The 15,942-nt window shown below is 45.3% G+C and overlaps 1 protein-coding gene across 8 annotated transcripts in view; it reads right to left on the bottom strand.

The window, feature by feature from the left end:
• Positions 1–15,942, bottom strand: part of OSBPL6 (oxysterol binding protein like 6) — a 181,846-nt gene that overhangs the window by 56,012 nt on the left and 109,892 nt on the right. For all 8 annotated transcript variants that reach the window (XM_084800157.1, XM_084800159.1, XM_084800160.1 and 5 more), the window contains exon 3: positions 2,965–3,057. In XM_084800157.1, the coding sequence (XP_084656283.1) occupies positions 2,965–3,057 (93 nt within the window). The remainder of the gene's footprint in view (positions 1–2,964; positions 3,058–15,942) is intronic.

Genomic DNA, 15,942 nt, shown 5'->3' with positions numbered 1-15,942 from the left:
ATGCTATATGTATAGTATTATATTATATATATCATAGAACTAAAAATTACATAATACTAATTTTTAAGAGTTAATCAGCATTTACAAATCAGATGATCTTTGTTTTTCAACCTAAAAAATACCTCCAATTTTCCCGTTAGTTCATAAGCTCTTGGTGACACTGAGCTTGTGAAGTAAATGGTGCTGGTTTTCAGTTTGCCATGGTGGCTACCACTCCACTGCTCTTGGCAAACCTACTTGAAAATCCTACGACCAGATGATTGCTATGGGTCCACATGATCTAGATCAGTGGTGCTCAACCCCTTTGTGGCTGAACAACCCTTTCACAGGGGTCACATATCAGATACTTGCATTATGATTCATACCATACGTGAGTTGTATTTAAAGGCATTTCTACCTACATCCTATTAGGGGAAGTCCCCCCTCCCTTCTCCTCTCTCTGATGAAGAACCTCTGTAATATGACATAAAATGGAAGCCTTTAGTAAGTATATTTTCTCCCCTTACTAATTAAAGCCAGGGGTAATACAAACTCATCCCTTTGTAGCTACCACTACTTGTTTCTGTTAGAGTGGTTTTCTTTTCTTTTGTGGGGAGCTGAGCTGGAGAGTGGGAAAGCGGTAAGGCAGAACAGGCCAAATGTCAAAGTTTGTTGTGGCTCTGAACTAGCAACGCCATTTGCTCTGATGCAACGCTCGCTCCTGAGCCCGAAAAACAAACAGAAGACTCCGGAATTCAGTCCTAACAATTAGATAAGCTGTCAAGCTGACAAAGAGGCAGAGGATAAAAGCAGAGCAAACAATAGCTCCACCTACTTCAATTATAAATGCTGATGATGGTAGGGTTGCAAATAAAATATGTAGGAAAGGAAAAACCTGTCTCCACACAAGATGGAGCCTTCCGAGCTCTGTTTTCCATGAGGCTATGACTCCTTTCTTCCTTGGAAACCAGGTACAGTGTAAGAAAACTAAAACAACTTCCTAAAAACCGAAGAGTGCATTTGCCCCTGATTAGTGATTAGTATCTATTTACAGCTCAAGAGTCTCACTCTTCCTAGGTCTACCTAAAACAGAAATAGAAACAAGAGCCCTAAAGTGATCGTGTCAGTACTTGACCAACATCAGTGCTCTTAACTGCTGAGCCACCTTCTAAATTAGAGTTTAATAATTAATTCTTCCCTTTCCATGGACTAGAAGCCTACTCCTGCCTGATGGAATAAATTGTCTATCTTGTAATGCCTGCAAAGTATAAAAAGTACAAGACAGTCTACAGGTGGGGTGGGGTGGGGTGGGGTGGGGTGGGGTGGGGTGGGGTGGGGATAGGTAAAAATGTCTCAAGAGCTAAAAACATCAAAGAATTTAAATAATTCCTGAGCCATGGCGATGTCTTGTTTACGATCTCCTACCAGCCACTGCCCGGGCAGGCTGTGTTCTCTCAAAAGGGTCTGAGTGATGAGACGCAGTGGTACCTGGGGGTGTACACCGACTCATTTTAAGACCCTAAGATCTGTCCACATCAGTTAATGCAAAAACAAAAGAAGGTCTCTTAGCCGTACTGTGAGACTGAAATGGGATGCACTGGGAGCGACAGGATAGTGAATGCTGTTGGCATTCCTGACCTGGACCCTCCGTCTTTTTTAAAGATTTGTTTTTATTTTTAATTGGGTGTGTGCGTGCCACTTATGTGCAGGTGCTATAGACGTGATCGCCTGGTCAGGCAGTGGTCAGCTGCCACATATAGGTGCTGAGAGCCACATCCAGTCTTCTGTAAGAGCAGAAAACACTCTTAATCACTCCACCCCCTCTAAATTATTTTTATAGCCTAATAATTATTTTCCTCTACTTTTATCTGACAGAATACATTCTGTAGCTTGTAACCTCTTCAAAGTGTAAGTTGTACAAGTGTACGTGTCCATAGTACTAGGGCAGGATAGCACTATGTTCTTTTCTCTAAAGTTTGTGCTTTATATGGGAAAGCCAAGTGTCAGGATCGGTTGTTCACATTACAGCTGATCATCGTCAGGGAATGAAGATGGTCTGTGTGACTCTGAAGTCTGTATGCCAGCATTTTCCCATCAGGGCACCAGCTCACTGACCTCCCCCCTGCACATATTAGAGGGGTGGCAATGAGTTAGGGGGGTCCATCTTCTCAAAGAACTTTTGCATTTTTAGGCATAAATAACTTCAGATGCTTCCCACGTCTGAGGGAGAACAGGCTGAAGAGGAATGAACGCTGGCTTCCATGGTACAGAAAGAGTTGGAACCTATTCTGTTCTCTCTGAGGCAATCCTGGAAGGCAGACACTGGATGAAGACCCGTAGTCACACTGTGTGGTAGGAGACCTGTAGTCACACTGTGTGGTAGCTACTTGGTGTAGGCACCATTGGGCCGTCCAGGTGAGGTAGAGATCATGAGCACAGGTTCTGGAACTGGGGAAGTCTACTCTGTGTCCCACCTCCCACGCCCCTGCTACCTAGTAGCTTGTCTTAGGGAAAATTGCTCACTCTGAGTTTCCAGACTCATTGAATGTAATAAATACATATATGTCAAGGAGCTGCTTATAAAAATCATATTAAATGTGATGATGTTCTGAAGGATTTTGTATTGTACCTAGTATCCAAGACATAGGCAATATTACAATTGCCAGACCTGGTGGGTTTTTCCCCCCACACCAATTTATCTCTTCAAGAGGAAATAACAATGTTTTTCCTTATATTTTTCCCCTTAAAATACTTTTAGGCCTTCACATATCATGTTGGGAATTGAAGAAAAATATACTTATTCCTCTTCTTCCCTCATACAAGTCAGGAAAGAAAGTCTCTGGGCAGGAAGTAGAAAAAGCAGCAGAGAAGGCCTCCAGTTGCCGTCAGAGGCACCTCAGGAAGAGTCAGGTGTCACGCGATTCACTGTTCACCTGGGCCCAGAGCAGGCGCTGGGCTGGCTGTGAGAGCAACTCAGTCACTGACCTTGGAGAGGGGGATGGGCTCCGGCTCTAGCAACTGCCGACTGATAGAGGGCTCCGTGCCGGAAGAAGCGGTTCTCTCCAAAACGTGGATACTCTGCAGAAGAGAGGAAACCCACTGTAGTTAGAGCCCCATTCTTCACCTCAGCGAACACGGGGTGGGGGTGGGGGTGGGGTGGAGACCACAGGGAGCACAACAGAAGAGTGAGATGGCAGGTGCCTTGGAGGTCAAGCACAGCAGCAGTGGAAAGGGGGGAAAACACCCACACACTTTGCTTCTTGCAGATTCAGTGCTGAACGCTGGATTCCACCTCACGGAAGGAGTCATAGGAGTGTAGCTGGAAAAAACCCTTTAAGGGCACACAAGAACACTGAATATGTCTTATGACAGTGAAAAAAAAAATATATATATATCACTAACTCCCCTTCATTGTGGTCAGAACCACAAAACCTACAGGAAAACATGACCTTGCCAACTATGTAGCATGTAAGCACATAGACAGGGCACAAAGGACTCACTCGAGCCATTTGAGCAGGGAAAGGAAACCAGGTTCTCCAATTTCCAAATAAGACACACACAGAGATCAATTTGGCATAAAGTGCAATCAACATGAGTTCCGAGTCTATAGATAGCAGCGGACTGTTAAAATGTTGACTCGGTTTCATGGACCAGAAGGGTGAAACACCACGTGACTCAGCATCAGCATCTGGAAAACAGCCTCCTGTGTGCTTGGCATGGAGGATGTGCATCAATTTCTTCTCTATTTGACTTTGGGGATATTGTGGAAAAAAGAGAAGCTTATTCATTTTGAATATTCACTATAAGTATGATACAGTACATATTAAAATGAGTAAAAAAAAAATCTAACCCTCACATTTTGTTGATTTTTCAAGGCACAGGCAACTGTAAAAAAATTACTCACACAATGATGCCTTTTCTACTAACACACACACACACATGTGTACTACTAAAAAATGAAAGCATAATTGATAAAGCTACCAACTGGCACCAAGTATTATAATTCTAAAATAAGCTTTTTTCTTTAACCTCCAGTATGTTAACAAAGCAAGCAGTACTTCTTATACAAATGCCCATCCTGTACTTTGCACATTATTATCCTAGAATAAAAGTAACTCAAACCCAGTTACCCAGAATTGGCTTCAAATCCACACTTTAAAAAAAAAAAAAAGCATATCCTTCAGGTTTGCATCCCTATGTGTTCATGATTATAAATGAAAACTCTTGGATGGTATGTCTTCGGGATCAGCAGCTCTGAAAGTTTAGAGTTACACACCTAGTCTAGACTCTAGACCGAGTGCCCCCTGGAGGGTGGGCCGGCTCATCTGCACGTGGAATCAGTTCCTCTCACTGCACCCACCCCACACAGCTCTGTAGTGGGTCTGTGTGTCTAACAAGTACAAAAGCCCATATTTGATTTCCAGCACCACAAAAGGGAGGGAAAGGATTCTTAAATATTGTTTCTTTGGTGTTTTCAGATTATTTTGTAGAGCCCTGCCACGAGGCTGAATGTTAAAATACTTTCTAGTCCTCTCTTGGAATTGTACCAAGTTACAACTCTAAAACAACGGAACATCTGACAACATTTAATGAATTTAACTGTTAAACTCCCATCTCTTCTTTCCTGGACTGAAAGCTCTGGTCAGCTGGGAAACATCAAATTTGTCCTTAAATCTGCAGTTACAAAACTAGGTCTTTTCAAAGAGTTTCTGTTAAGATCATTATTTTTGCTGTAATTGTCTCCTCTTTTCTGTACAAGCTCACTGCTCTCATTTTCTTTCATGACGGCTGGGAACCATACACTACATTGAAGGTGTTAAGCACATTATATAAGCAACATAAATAGAGGGTTACATAAACATATGCATTATTCTCTAAAGAAATAAAGCTTCCTCTCAAATCCTAAAATGACAACTTAATTTCTAGGTCCAGTTGAGCATGCATTGTGTGTGTGTGTGTGTGTATGTCTGTGTCTGTGTCTATGTGTGTGTGTCTGTGTATGTGTGTGTCTGTGTGTGTGTGTAGTGTGCGCGCACATGCACCTGAGAACTAACCCAAGGCCTTGTGAATATGAGGAACACTAACCATCACCCCAACCTCTCCAGGCACTTACAGAGGTGGAGGTACTTATGCACCCCATTCTCCCTGCTCAATGGGGGCTGAGGCATGAGGAGCTCAGTCAGGTCTCTTGAATACAGCTGCCCCGGTCCCTGCAGCTCCTCAGCTTGCTAAGTCTGCTCTTCAGGCTAGAGTTCCCAGGTCTCGATACCTCGGGGCAGCACCAGGAGACCCGCCATGTGACTGTCCTTTGGTTTCCTCCATGTCAATAAACAGACTATGAGACCTTGCATAGCAGCTGAGGACATCTCACGTGGAGAAGAGCGTGACCCCAAAGGTCTGCTGAGCAGGGCTTCTTGTCAGTTCTCTTTCAAGGCCCAAGGCAATTGTTGGGCATATTTTAGGCTGTGGCTACAAATCTCTGTATAGACTCACTTTCCCTCCAAGTTTAGGGCGCTAATAAAGGCAGCCAGGCTGACTGTCAATGCCGCTGAACTGTTCGCCTTTCCCTCTGTTCTCACTTGCTTCTCTCTTGCTGTAAAGCCATTGCCTAAAAGCAACTTAGGGAAGAAAGGATCTATTTGGCTTACACTTCCATGTCACAGTCCATCCCTGAGGGAAATCAGGCCAAGAACTCAAGCAGGCACCTAACGACAGAAACTGAGGTAGAGACCATGAAAGAGCCACGGCTTACTGGTCTCCATGGATAGATCTCTTGGTTTACTTTCTGTTGCCCCCCTGGACCAGCTGAAGTGGGCTGAGCCATTTCACATCAATTAGCAATAAATCAAGTCTCTCTCTCACACACACACACATACACACACACACACACACACACACACACACACACACACGTCCACAGGCCAATCTGATGGAGGCGATCCCTCAGTTGAGGGCTCTTCTCTGCAGATTACCTAGTTTATATCAAGTTGAGACACACTATCACCCTATCTTACCTGTTTTTGTGGTGGGGGGGTGGAGGGGGTGGGGGAGGCATGGCTTCACTTGCAGTGCCTGTATTGGTACCGTCACATGGCTGTCAACTTCAGCCTAGTGTCTCAGAATGCTGATCCTGTTTTTTGAGACAAGGTCTTTCTCACTGCAACTTGTAGCTCTGAACAGGTTAGGCTGGCCGGCCAACAGGCCCCCAGCCATCTACCTCTCCTCACACCTAAGGGCTTGGATTACAAGCACGCACAGCACACCTACCCAGCCTTCTACGCACCCGCTGGGGCCAGGAGTCAGCCCCCTGTGCTGGCACTACCACTGCCTTGATCCCTCTAAGATAAATTTATATTTGCAAATTATACAAAGTATTTTCAAAGCAACGTACTCAAATAAGTTAGAAATCCCAAAAGAGTTTGCATTACTCTTCTGGCTACTGAGCCTGACCTCTCCTCTGACTGTAGTGTATTTCACCACAGCACAGTGGCTCAGTGGCATTAGTAACCAAATTGGGTAGTGCTGCCGCCAACCAGAAGTGAGCTCTCGCAGTGCTAACCACGTCGCCATCCCTGATCTTTGCATGGATTATTTCATTACATCTACTCAAGCCTTTGTACACTGATGGACTTATTTTTAGGACTAATTGAATTGTGAGGACAGGGAGGCAGGAGTGCAGTCAGTGCAGTCAGTAAGCACTGGGTTAGAATGTCGATTGAGATTTGATTCCGGGGCCCAGGCTTTTAAATATTATCTTCTATTGAAGTTAAAGCTAAAAGCAAAGGACATAAGTTATAGCAATTTCAAAGACACAGCCCCATCCCCCACAGACCACACACACACATACACACACATACACACACACACATACACACACATACACACACATACACACACACACATACACACACACACACACACACACACACACACACACATACACACACACACACAAATGGCAAGGCCCTCTCCACCACAACCTCCTACAGATTCCGAGCTGGACATAAGTAAAATGAAAGGAGAAAGGTTACAGAACTCTGAAATATCACACAACCTCAAGGTTAATTTCTTGGACAACCCTGAAATTAACCTTGAGGTCGTGTAATTTCCAGTTTCTAATTTTGAGAATTAAGAGTCAGCTGGCTTTAGCTTTGGGACTGTACCGTATGACACAGAGCAAAAGGCAGAACATTTTTAGGTCAGGGTGCTATTCTCACTCTGTTTACCAAGTGGCAGACAAATCACTAAGCAAGCCCAGCCTCATGGCTTTAGTCTATAAGATGGAGATAATATGGTTTTTGTAGGACATAGTGTGAGCAAAGCGCTGGGCAGAGACTGGTACAAGGCTGATGCTAAATGGTAGCTACTATCTAGCTGTAAACATTACAGAATCAATTAGCTCCCAGATTCCTCCGGAAACAGAAGGAGGCCCACAACTGTGCTATCTTATCAGCTAGCCAACCCAGTAGCCCTAGCCTGGACCACGGCATGACCAGGGCATCAGAATTCACCATGCGAGCTGTCAATACGAGTAGACGCAAATGCCACACACATTCACACGGGAAGCCAACAGCAGCACGCACCTTGTGGCATCTGAAGCCACGTAACGTCTGCAGTTCAAGCACTCAGCTGCCGTCATCTGAATCGTTTCCTCCAAGGAACACTTTTCTTATTAGAGCAGTGGTTCTCAACCTTCCTAATGCTGCAACCCTTTAATACAGTTCCTCAAGTTGTGGTGACCATTCCCACTCCCAACCATAAAATTACATGAGGCAGGCATTATGGCACATGCCTTTAATCCTAGTGCTTAGGGAGGCAGAGGCAGAGGCAGAGGTAGAGGTAGGCGGGTTACAGTGAGTTTGAGGCCAGCCTGGTCTACAAAGCGAGTCCAGGACAGCCAAGGCTACACAGAGAGACCCTGTCTCATAAAATAGACAAAAAAATTTGTTGCTACTTCATTATGATAAGTTTGCTACTGCTATGGATTGTAATATAAATATCAGTGTTTTCTAGTGGTGGTAGTGGTGGGGAACTTTTTAATCTCAAAGAGGTCGCTACCTACAGGTTGAGAACCACTGCACTAGAATCACAAACCCATAAGGCCGCACTGGTCACGTTAGCAGCAACAGTTCTGCCTGCACTGAGAAAGCAGCAGCAGCAGCAGCAGCAGCAGCAGCAGCAGCAGCAGCAGCACGAGGACAGTTAAGTACCCGTAAGTGCTCCACTAAACTCAGAGTTGAAAGTCTTAGGAACAGTGTCCAGGAAAGGTCCCCCATAGGACAGTGGGAGATCCCACGGGGAGAAAAGCACAGTTACCTCTGCCTGGGGAAAGGGGCGTGAGTCTATGAGTCAACACCTACAGCTCTGCTCACTTGGCCTGTGCTGGAAAACCCTTCCTCTTAATCCAGCCTGTGGGGCTGGAGAGCTGGCTCAGCAGCCAAGAACACTTGTTGCTCTGGCAGAGGACCCAGGAGCCACACGGCGGTGTCACAGCATTTGTAACTCCAGTTCCAAGGGGTCCTATGTCCTCTTTTTCAGGCCAGTACAGGCTCTAGGTGCACACACACACAGTATACATACTTACGTGCGGGCGAAACACTCACACACATAGAAGTAAATAGAGCTCAAGGAAAAGGAAATGCTGCCTGCCAATATCAAAGTGCTATACTGCCCTGAGAAACAGTTGAATACAAAGGGACAAAGGTGTGAAAATACAGAGCCAGAACACACTGCTCAGTTCACTGCTTAACTCTGTATACTTAGCAACACGAGCTACATAGTGACACAGAGGCCAGCCTGGGCTACAAGAGACTGTTTCAAAAAACAAAACAAAACAAGAAAAGTAAGATCAACAGTCCTTTGAGGCTTAAAAAGGACACTATAAGTTTAAGCTGTCGCAAGTACCCAGAATTCAAAAAGGTTTTCAGTATGATAACCACTCCCATGGCTTTGCTAACTATGTATCTTTTAAGGCTTATACATGTACATTACAGGCATAACTGGATTATTTCAGTCATCCTTATGAAGTCAGACTGTGGCTATCTATAATATGTCTAGGTGTGTCAGAAATAGTTGCTGGAGAAAAAACAACAAGCATTTACAATACAGGTGATGTCTTAGCTCCTGCTCAGGCATCAGCACATGACTGGGGGATAAAATACAGGTAATGATAAGGAGAGAGCCGGCCCAGCGCATGCCTCAGTGCGTTTAGAAAATCGCCCCCTATTTCCCACAGGGTGTGTCTTTCACCTTCACTCAACTCTAAATGTAAACTTACGGTGCTAAGGCTTATATCACATGATTATTAAAAAATGCTGACAGTTCAGTAATCATTATAATAATCCCCAGACAGAATTGAAAAGAACGCTGAGCAATGAATTCTTTCAACTACCTTGGCATATTTTATTTTCCAATGCACATACAACTATTCAAACCAAAATTGGAGCTGCACTGTATTTCGGTTTAATAACTTGCTGTTTTCAGTTAATTTTCTCCCAGCATTAAATATTCTTCAAAAAAATTTTAATTAGCTCTGCACTATCTCACTGGATGGCTATGAAATGCTGTTTAACTGCTTCTGTATTTCTGAACACAGATAGTTTCTAGGTTTCCACTGATAGAGGGCATTTTGATAAACATTTTGTGCAGAAATGTTCGCATTTATATTAAATGTAAAAGTAGTATATAATTATTGGTAATTTGTGATTACAGTGTATTTAGATCATTATCCCTCCTGTGTAACTTTTGTTATTTCTTTAGAATATATTGTTTAGAAGCTAAACCAATCGCCCTACAATATGACCTTATTAAAGGTTTTCTATAAACATTGCTAGGTCCAAAAACACAAAATCAATGTGCAAGCTTGGCACCAGTGTGCAAAGCGTGCGTGTCTACAAAACCTCGCCAGTGCTAGCTCTGACGGGTGCGACAAAATCATCTTGCAGTCAGGATTCGAGGTAATCAAGTCTGGCACTTGGAATATAAACTCAATGACATGCACAGGGGGTAATATTTGCACAGTATTTGTAACCTGTAGATCGACAGGTACAGTGGCGAGTGGGTGAAGGAGGCAAAAGATTCGCATTTGTTCCTTAAATAAAGCAGTTTCACAGACTTGAGGCCCTTCCACGTGATGTTTGCGAGTCCTAATGAAACATCTCGAAGTGCATTCTGACTCCCAAGCCCCGGTGAGCAGCAGACTCCAGGGAAGTCTGCTAGCCCTCCCCAACTGTCTCCAACGCGAGGGGCCCTCTGGGATCCACTAACACCATCTATTTGATGCTCTGCCTAAGACGCTAACAAGCCATGTTAAGCTTGAATCTGACAGGCGGATTTGCTGCTGTAAAAATGCTATTTGAAACCAGTGAGCTCAGGGTACATGAAAACAGGCGAAGGCGGGCCTAAAGTACCAGCAGGGCCCTGCAGGCGAGCCGGGAACAGCAGCACAGCTTACCGGGTAATGATTTCTGAGTCATTTGTGGGTAACGAGCGAGCGGCTGCACGCCAGGTGTCAAGTTTCTTTCCAACGGTCTCTGCTTCAGCACATGTCCTATGTACTGAATGTGTGCTGTTAACAGCAAATGACAGTGGTGGGGATCTCCAAGTGGTGGGGACAACAAGAAAGTGTGGGGTGGGGTGGGGGTGGGGGGGTGCTGCTCTTCACTTCCAATGGGGAAAAAAAAGGCTAATTGCAGTTTTCAGTAAACAAACAAATGATCAAAACATTGCATTAACCAAAAGCTAATGTACGCAATAAAGACACAGAAAATTCAGCAGGCAACATGGCGTTCACTAGGACAGCTATACTCCAGGATGCCTCTGAATATTGTTTTGGGACCCATTAAATTTATAGTGTACTAGGCTAAAGTGCGTATGAACATCACCACTGATGCTCAGGGGGAAACAGGAGGGGGCAACACTAACCCAGAAGTGACTGTCCAGACTGACTGGCGTTGCAATGAATAGACCAAACAGTGAGGTAGCCAGGATAGGGTCTCCAGAAACAGGCATTCAGACAGCAAACCCTGGCTTCATCATGCACTAGCTGCGGGCGAGATATTTTACTACGTTGGCCCTATTTTCATTTGCTGGAAAGGGTTCTCATGGCCGGCTCTGCGGCGAGTGCTCAGGAAGTATAGGCAACTGCTGCTGGCGATCTGTCGACTCAGAAACTCTGCCAAACAGTTAGGCTTTCCAGAATATCTAACTCGCAAATGGTGCTTAAATCAAAACAGTGTGAGTAGTCACAAAGGATATAAATTTTTTTTCCCCAACCAAATACTAACCAGGCCCAGCCCATCTTAACTTCCAAGATCAGATGAGACCGGCATTTTCAGGGAGGTGTGGCCATGGACAGAAATGTTGATTTCTTATTGATACTGGTCCTAAATTCTGAAAAGTGAGACCTAGGGTCTCCAAAAGGCTAAATTTAAATAGGAAGAAAGTCAAGAACTTATAAACACTTACCACTAAAGATTCAGTCTTTAATGTCACTCTAAAGAGGACAGTGCAAATTTTTTACCCCAACAGTTGGCTTCAGCGTCAATCTGCACAGCTGCAGGGCCACTGGATGCCACAGAGATGCAAAAAAATCACATTATACTGCCCCCCAGGTAAGACTTGAGGCAGCTTAGATGGGGGGTGTGGGTTAGGTATCAAACAGAGTGTCTGGGGCTGGAGATGGCTCTTTCAGAAAGTACTGGCTGCCCAGGCATGGAGACGTGCGATTGATCCCCAACTCCCTGTAAAAAGCTGAGCAGGGTGGTGTGCACTTCTCATCTCAGTGCTGGCGGGGCAGAGCAGCAAGGGTCTGGGGCCCACTGGCCAGCCAGCCGAGCCTAATCAGGGAGCCCCAAGTTCCGGTGAAAGACTGTCTAAAAATTGAGATGCTTGACTCCTGGGAAAAACACCCAAGGTTGATCTCTGGCCTCCACATGTACACACATGCCTGCACACCCACATAAGTGTGTACCTACACACACACACACACACACACACACACACACACACACACACACACACACGCCTTCATACCATGCACCCACCCCCACAAACACATGTTAATTTTTAAAAATGAGAACTTATTTTACTTGACATAACATATTTTGCACAACTCAAAGATGGAAAAGGATTCATATTCATAAAGGAGGGGTCCTCTGCTTCAAGTAGAAACTTGGCTGCCTCACTGAAGATGCCCCAGGGACTAAGTCAAAAGAGAAATGTTCCAGTTCATACCTTCTAACTTGCATATGACTGAACTGGAACATTTCTCTTTTGAGTTAGAAGGTATTTTTTGTTTTTGTTTTTGTTTTTTTAATCGCTGTCTGTCCAAGAAGAAAACGTGTTATGAAAACCTACTGCATCAGGCTTTGACATTTAAGTTCTAGAAGCCTTTTCACATAGACAGCAGAGGCTGATTCAGCTGTCAGAGCAAAGTCTTGTTGTCAGCCGGGTTACCGCAGCACGTGGTCCTGCTGACTCACTGCCAGGGATGGTCTCCAGCATCACCACTGGGCACTAACCGGAAACTGTTGGTTTTGAAATGTTCTGCTTGTGATGACGCATAGGAAGATTTCAGATGCTCGTATGTGATGGCCAGTCTTCACTGTCAATCTGACTGGACTCTGAGCCACCTAGGGAACATAATTCTGGCACACCTGTGAAGGGGTGTCCAGAGGGTTAACTGAAAAAGGGAGGCCCCCTGTGCATAGGGGCGGCACCGTCCCATCCTCGGAGTCTTTGATAGAATAAAAAGGGGAGGGAGCTGTTATGGCTTTCATCCCACTCTGCTTCCTGACCCGCAGATACAATCGAGGTGACCAGCGGCCTCCCACTCCTAATGCCGCAGTATCTCCCCACCACGGCCGACTGTCTCCTCATGCCTTGCCTCTTATTGGGGATTTTTGTTTTAGCGACAAGAAAAGTAGCTAACATACAGACTTGGGAGACAGCTCAGGTGACAAGCCTGAGACTCTCAGCTCTCAGTCTGGCTCTCCAGCAGAAAAAGTCCCAGCGTGGCAGCATGTGTCCGTAAGCCCACTGCCAGGAGAGCGCCAAGGGAAAAGCAGACTTCTGCACCTCACTCGCCAGCTAGTCCGCTCAGTCACTGAGCTTTGGGTTCAGTGAGAGACCTTGCCTCAAAAAATGAGATGGGGGGGTGGGGAGCACCTGAGGAAGACATTCAACAGTGACTCCTGACCCCCACAAGCATGCTCACACAGCTGCACCTGCACGTCAACATGCACACTCACATGAAAACCTATCCATTCGAACAGCTATACACACACACATCATGAGGACATGCACATGCACACACGCATACGTACACACACACACACAGAAGTAATATACTCATGTAACAGAACTCTATAACTGTTAAGGTGTGATCACAATATTGAATATAAATGATAAAACTGGAAAGAGGATCAGCTACTAACCTATGACTTACACTTCCCTGCATTTATGATCTCTGAGCGTCACTAACTTTGTAGTATTATACAGAACTCTAGGCATTTTTCTTTGATTTTTTCACTAAACAAAAATGATTAGATCACATATAGATTGACAAGATCTAATCTGGGGGAGCTGTGATAATTCCATTCACAAGAGACGTCGTTAGTGGAGACTATGCAGTTTGACCCTGGGTTCTTACATCCATGACATCTGATTTTTCTGATATGTCTTGATCACAGTACAAATAAATATAACCATTGGCACTAAACAGGGCACATTTTTTTTGTTTGTTTGTTTGGTTTTTTTTTTTTTTTTGAGACAGGGTCTCTCTGTGTAGCCTTGGCTGCCCTGGACTCTGTAGACCAGGCTGGCCTTGAACTCACAGCGATCCACCTGCCTCTGCCTCCCGAGTGCTGGGATTAAAGGCATGCGCCACCACGCCCAGCTACAGGGCACATTCTTGAGGCTCCTCCAAGAACTATGTAAATTGTCCTTACGAGGCCGTCTCAATCATGTTATATTATAAAAAGAAGGAGGAGGAGGGAGGGAAGGAAGGAAGGAAGGAAGGAAGGAAGGAAGGAAGGAAAAGAAAGGAAGACAAATAAAAAAATGCAAGCAGAAGGTCATAAATTTAGCAAAAATCATTATGTAAATTCACCATAAAATGATATGAAGGTTGGGTGGGAAACAGTTAAGTCTGCTTGTAAATAGTTACCTCTCCTTCCCACGGATGTTCTGAACGTCTGTGCAAACTGCTCCTAACTCCACCTCTGTCTGGAACACTTCCTTCACAAACCTTGACCACTCGCTCCACCCACATCTATCTGCGGGATGGGTGGGGGATGGGGAGGGGTGGGAGGGGCAGACAAAGCCTGGCTCTCTCTGCTCCCCACCGCCATGCTTGGACAAGCCTTCTCCCCGCTACCCCTGTTCTTCTCAACACTTTCAACTGTTATTTTCTCTCCTTGCCGTCATGTCAAGCTCATGAGTGTTGCCCTACAGCCACACAAGCCTCTGGAGTCGGAACTACAATCTTTTCTTGTCCCAACTCCTCACTCGCGTCTGCGTTCACATATACTCTCAGTGACATGGCATGTGCGCAAGACAGCACAAGGTACCAGGGAGCCATTGCTGAATGGGTGGAGTCTCTGTGCTCATGGGACTTGTAGCAAAGGACAGAACATAAGTATAAATAGATCAATGCCTGATAACCGACATCTAAAACACCAAGTGGTGATCAGTGTCTTGAGAAAAACTAAGACCAGCCACATGAGCAGTGAATGACAAGGACATGTAGAGACAGGAAGAATAGGGTTGACAAGTGAGTCAGGTGTGTGAGGAAGCCAGGCACAGCTGGAGCAAAGCTGACTAAAGTACAACAACCTGGAAATAAGAACATATTGGGTACATCTCAGGGATATACTGTAGGGAATCCAAAGAAAGGCGATGTGACGAGAAATGAGGTCAGAGGGTCAGGCAGACCCAGACTATAAGTGGCCTCACAGTCAATGCTCAGCAACTCAATGCCGTATGGGTCTCCTGCAGGGCTTGGTGGAGAAGCGTTGAGCCTGCCTTGGGCTGTAAAGGTAACACTGATTATCCTGTAAAGAATGCCCTGTCTGACATGAACTCTGATGCTCCATATTTGACCACTCTTGGTGGGGAGGCCTGGTGGCACTCAAAGCAAAAATAAGCCGGGCATGGTGGCGCACGCCTTTAATCCCAGCACTCGGGAGGCAGAGGCAGGTGGATCACTGTGAGTTCGAGGCCAGCCTGGTCTACAAAGCTAGTCCAGGACAGCCATGACTAACACAGAGAGACCCTGTCTCAACCCCCCCCCGCCCGCCCCGCTAAAAAAAGAATAAGCAGGCTACCAAGATGAGACTTGATAGCCTCTGACCATATAGTGGGGGAGGAGGTCCCCCTCAGTCTTAGACCTAGGGGAGGGGAATAGGGTGAAAGCAGGAGGGAGGGAGGAATGGGAGGATACAAGTGACGGGATAGCAATTGAGTTGTAGTCTGAATAATTTAATAAAATAAAAATAAAAATAAAAGAATGCCCTGTATGATGGGTGATGGTAGAAAACAATGGCGACATTCCAGACGAGGAACAGTGGTGCCTCAGAGCGGAGTGGAAGGGGAGAAGGTGGAAGGCGGCTGCCAGATTCCAGGTGAAGGAAAACCTACCATCGTGTCTGCTGGTCGGGAACAGACTGAGAGAGAAAGAGGAGCTGAGCATATTTCCAGTAATCTGGGGATACATCCATCGAAACGAGAAATGTCATTTACTGAGAGGGGAACTGGAAAGAGGCACCTTTGAGAGGAGAACGATACATTTGATCTGGGCCACCACTGACGCGTATTGTCCTGGATAAGTTAAATATTACTGCAACAGGCTTACTAAGATCCGGGGTCAAAGTTTACAAATTCAGTTCAGGAGCCATACAGGCCACATAAATAAATAAATACGGGAATGACTGACAGGTAAGGACTGTGGCTGACCAGGTAGGA

This window comes from Acomys minous (assembly GCF_964271855.1).
Source record: "Acomys minous genome assembly, chromosome: 10".
Classification (NCBI taxonomy): Eukaryota; Metazoa; Chordata; class Mammalia; order Rodentia; family Muridae; genus Acomys; species Acomys minous.
Note: the sequence above shows the minus strand (reverse complement) of the source record. Positions and strands in the feature narration are given on the sequence as shown.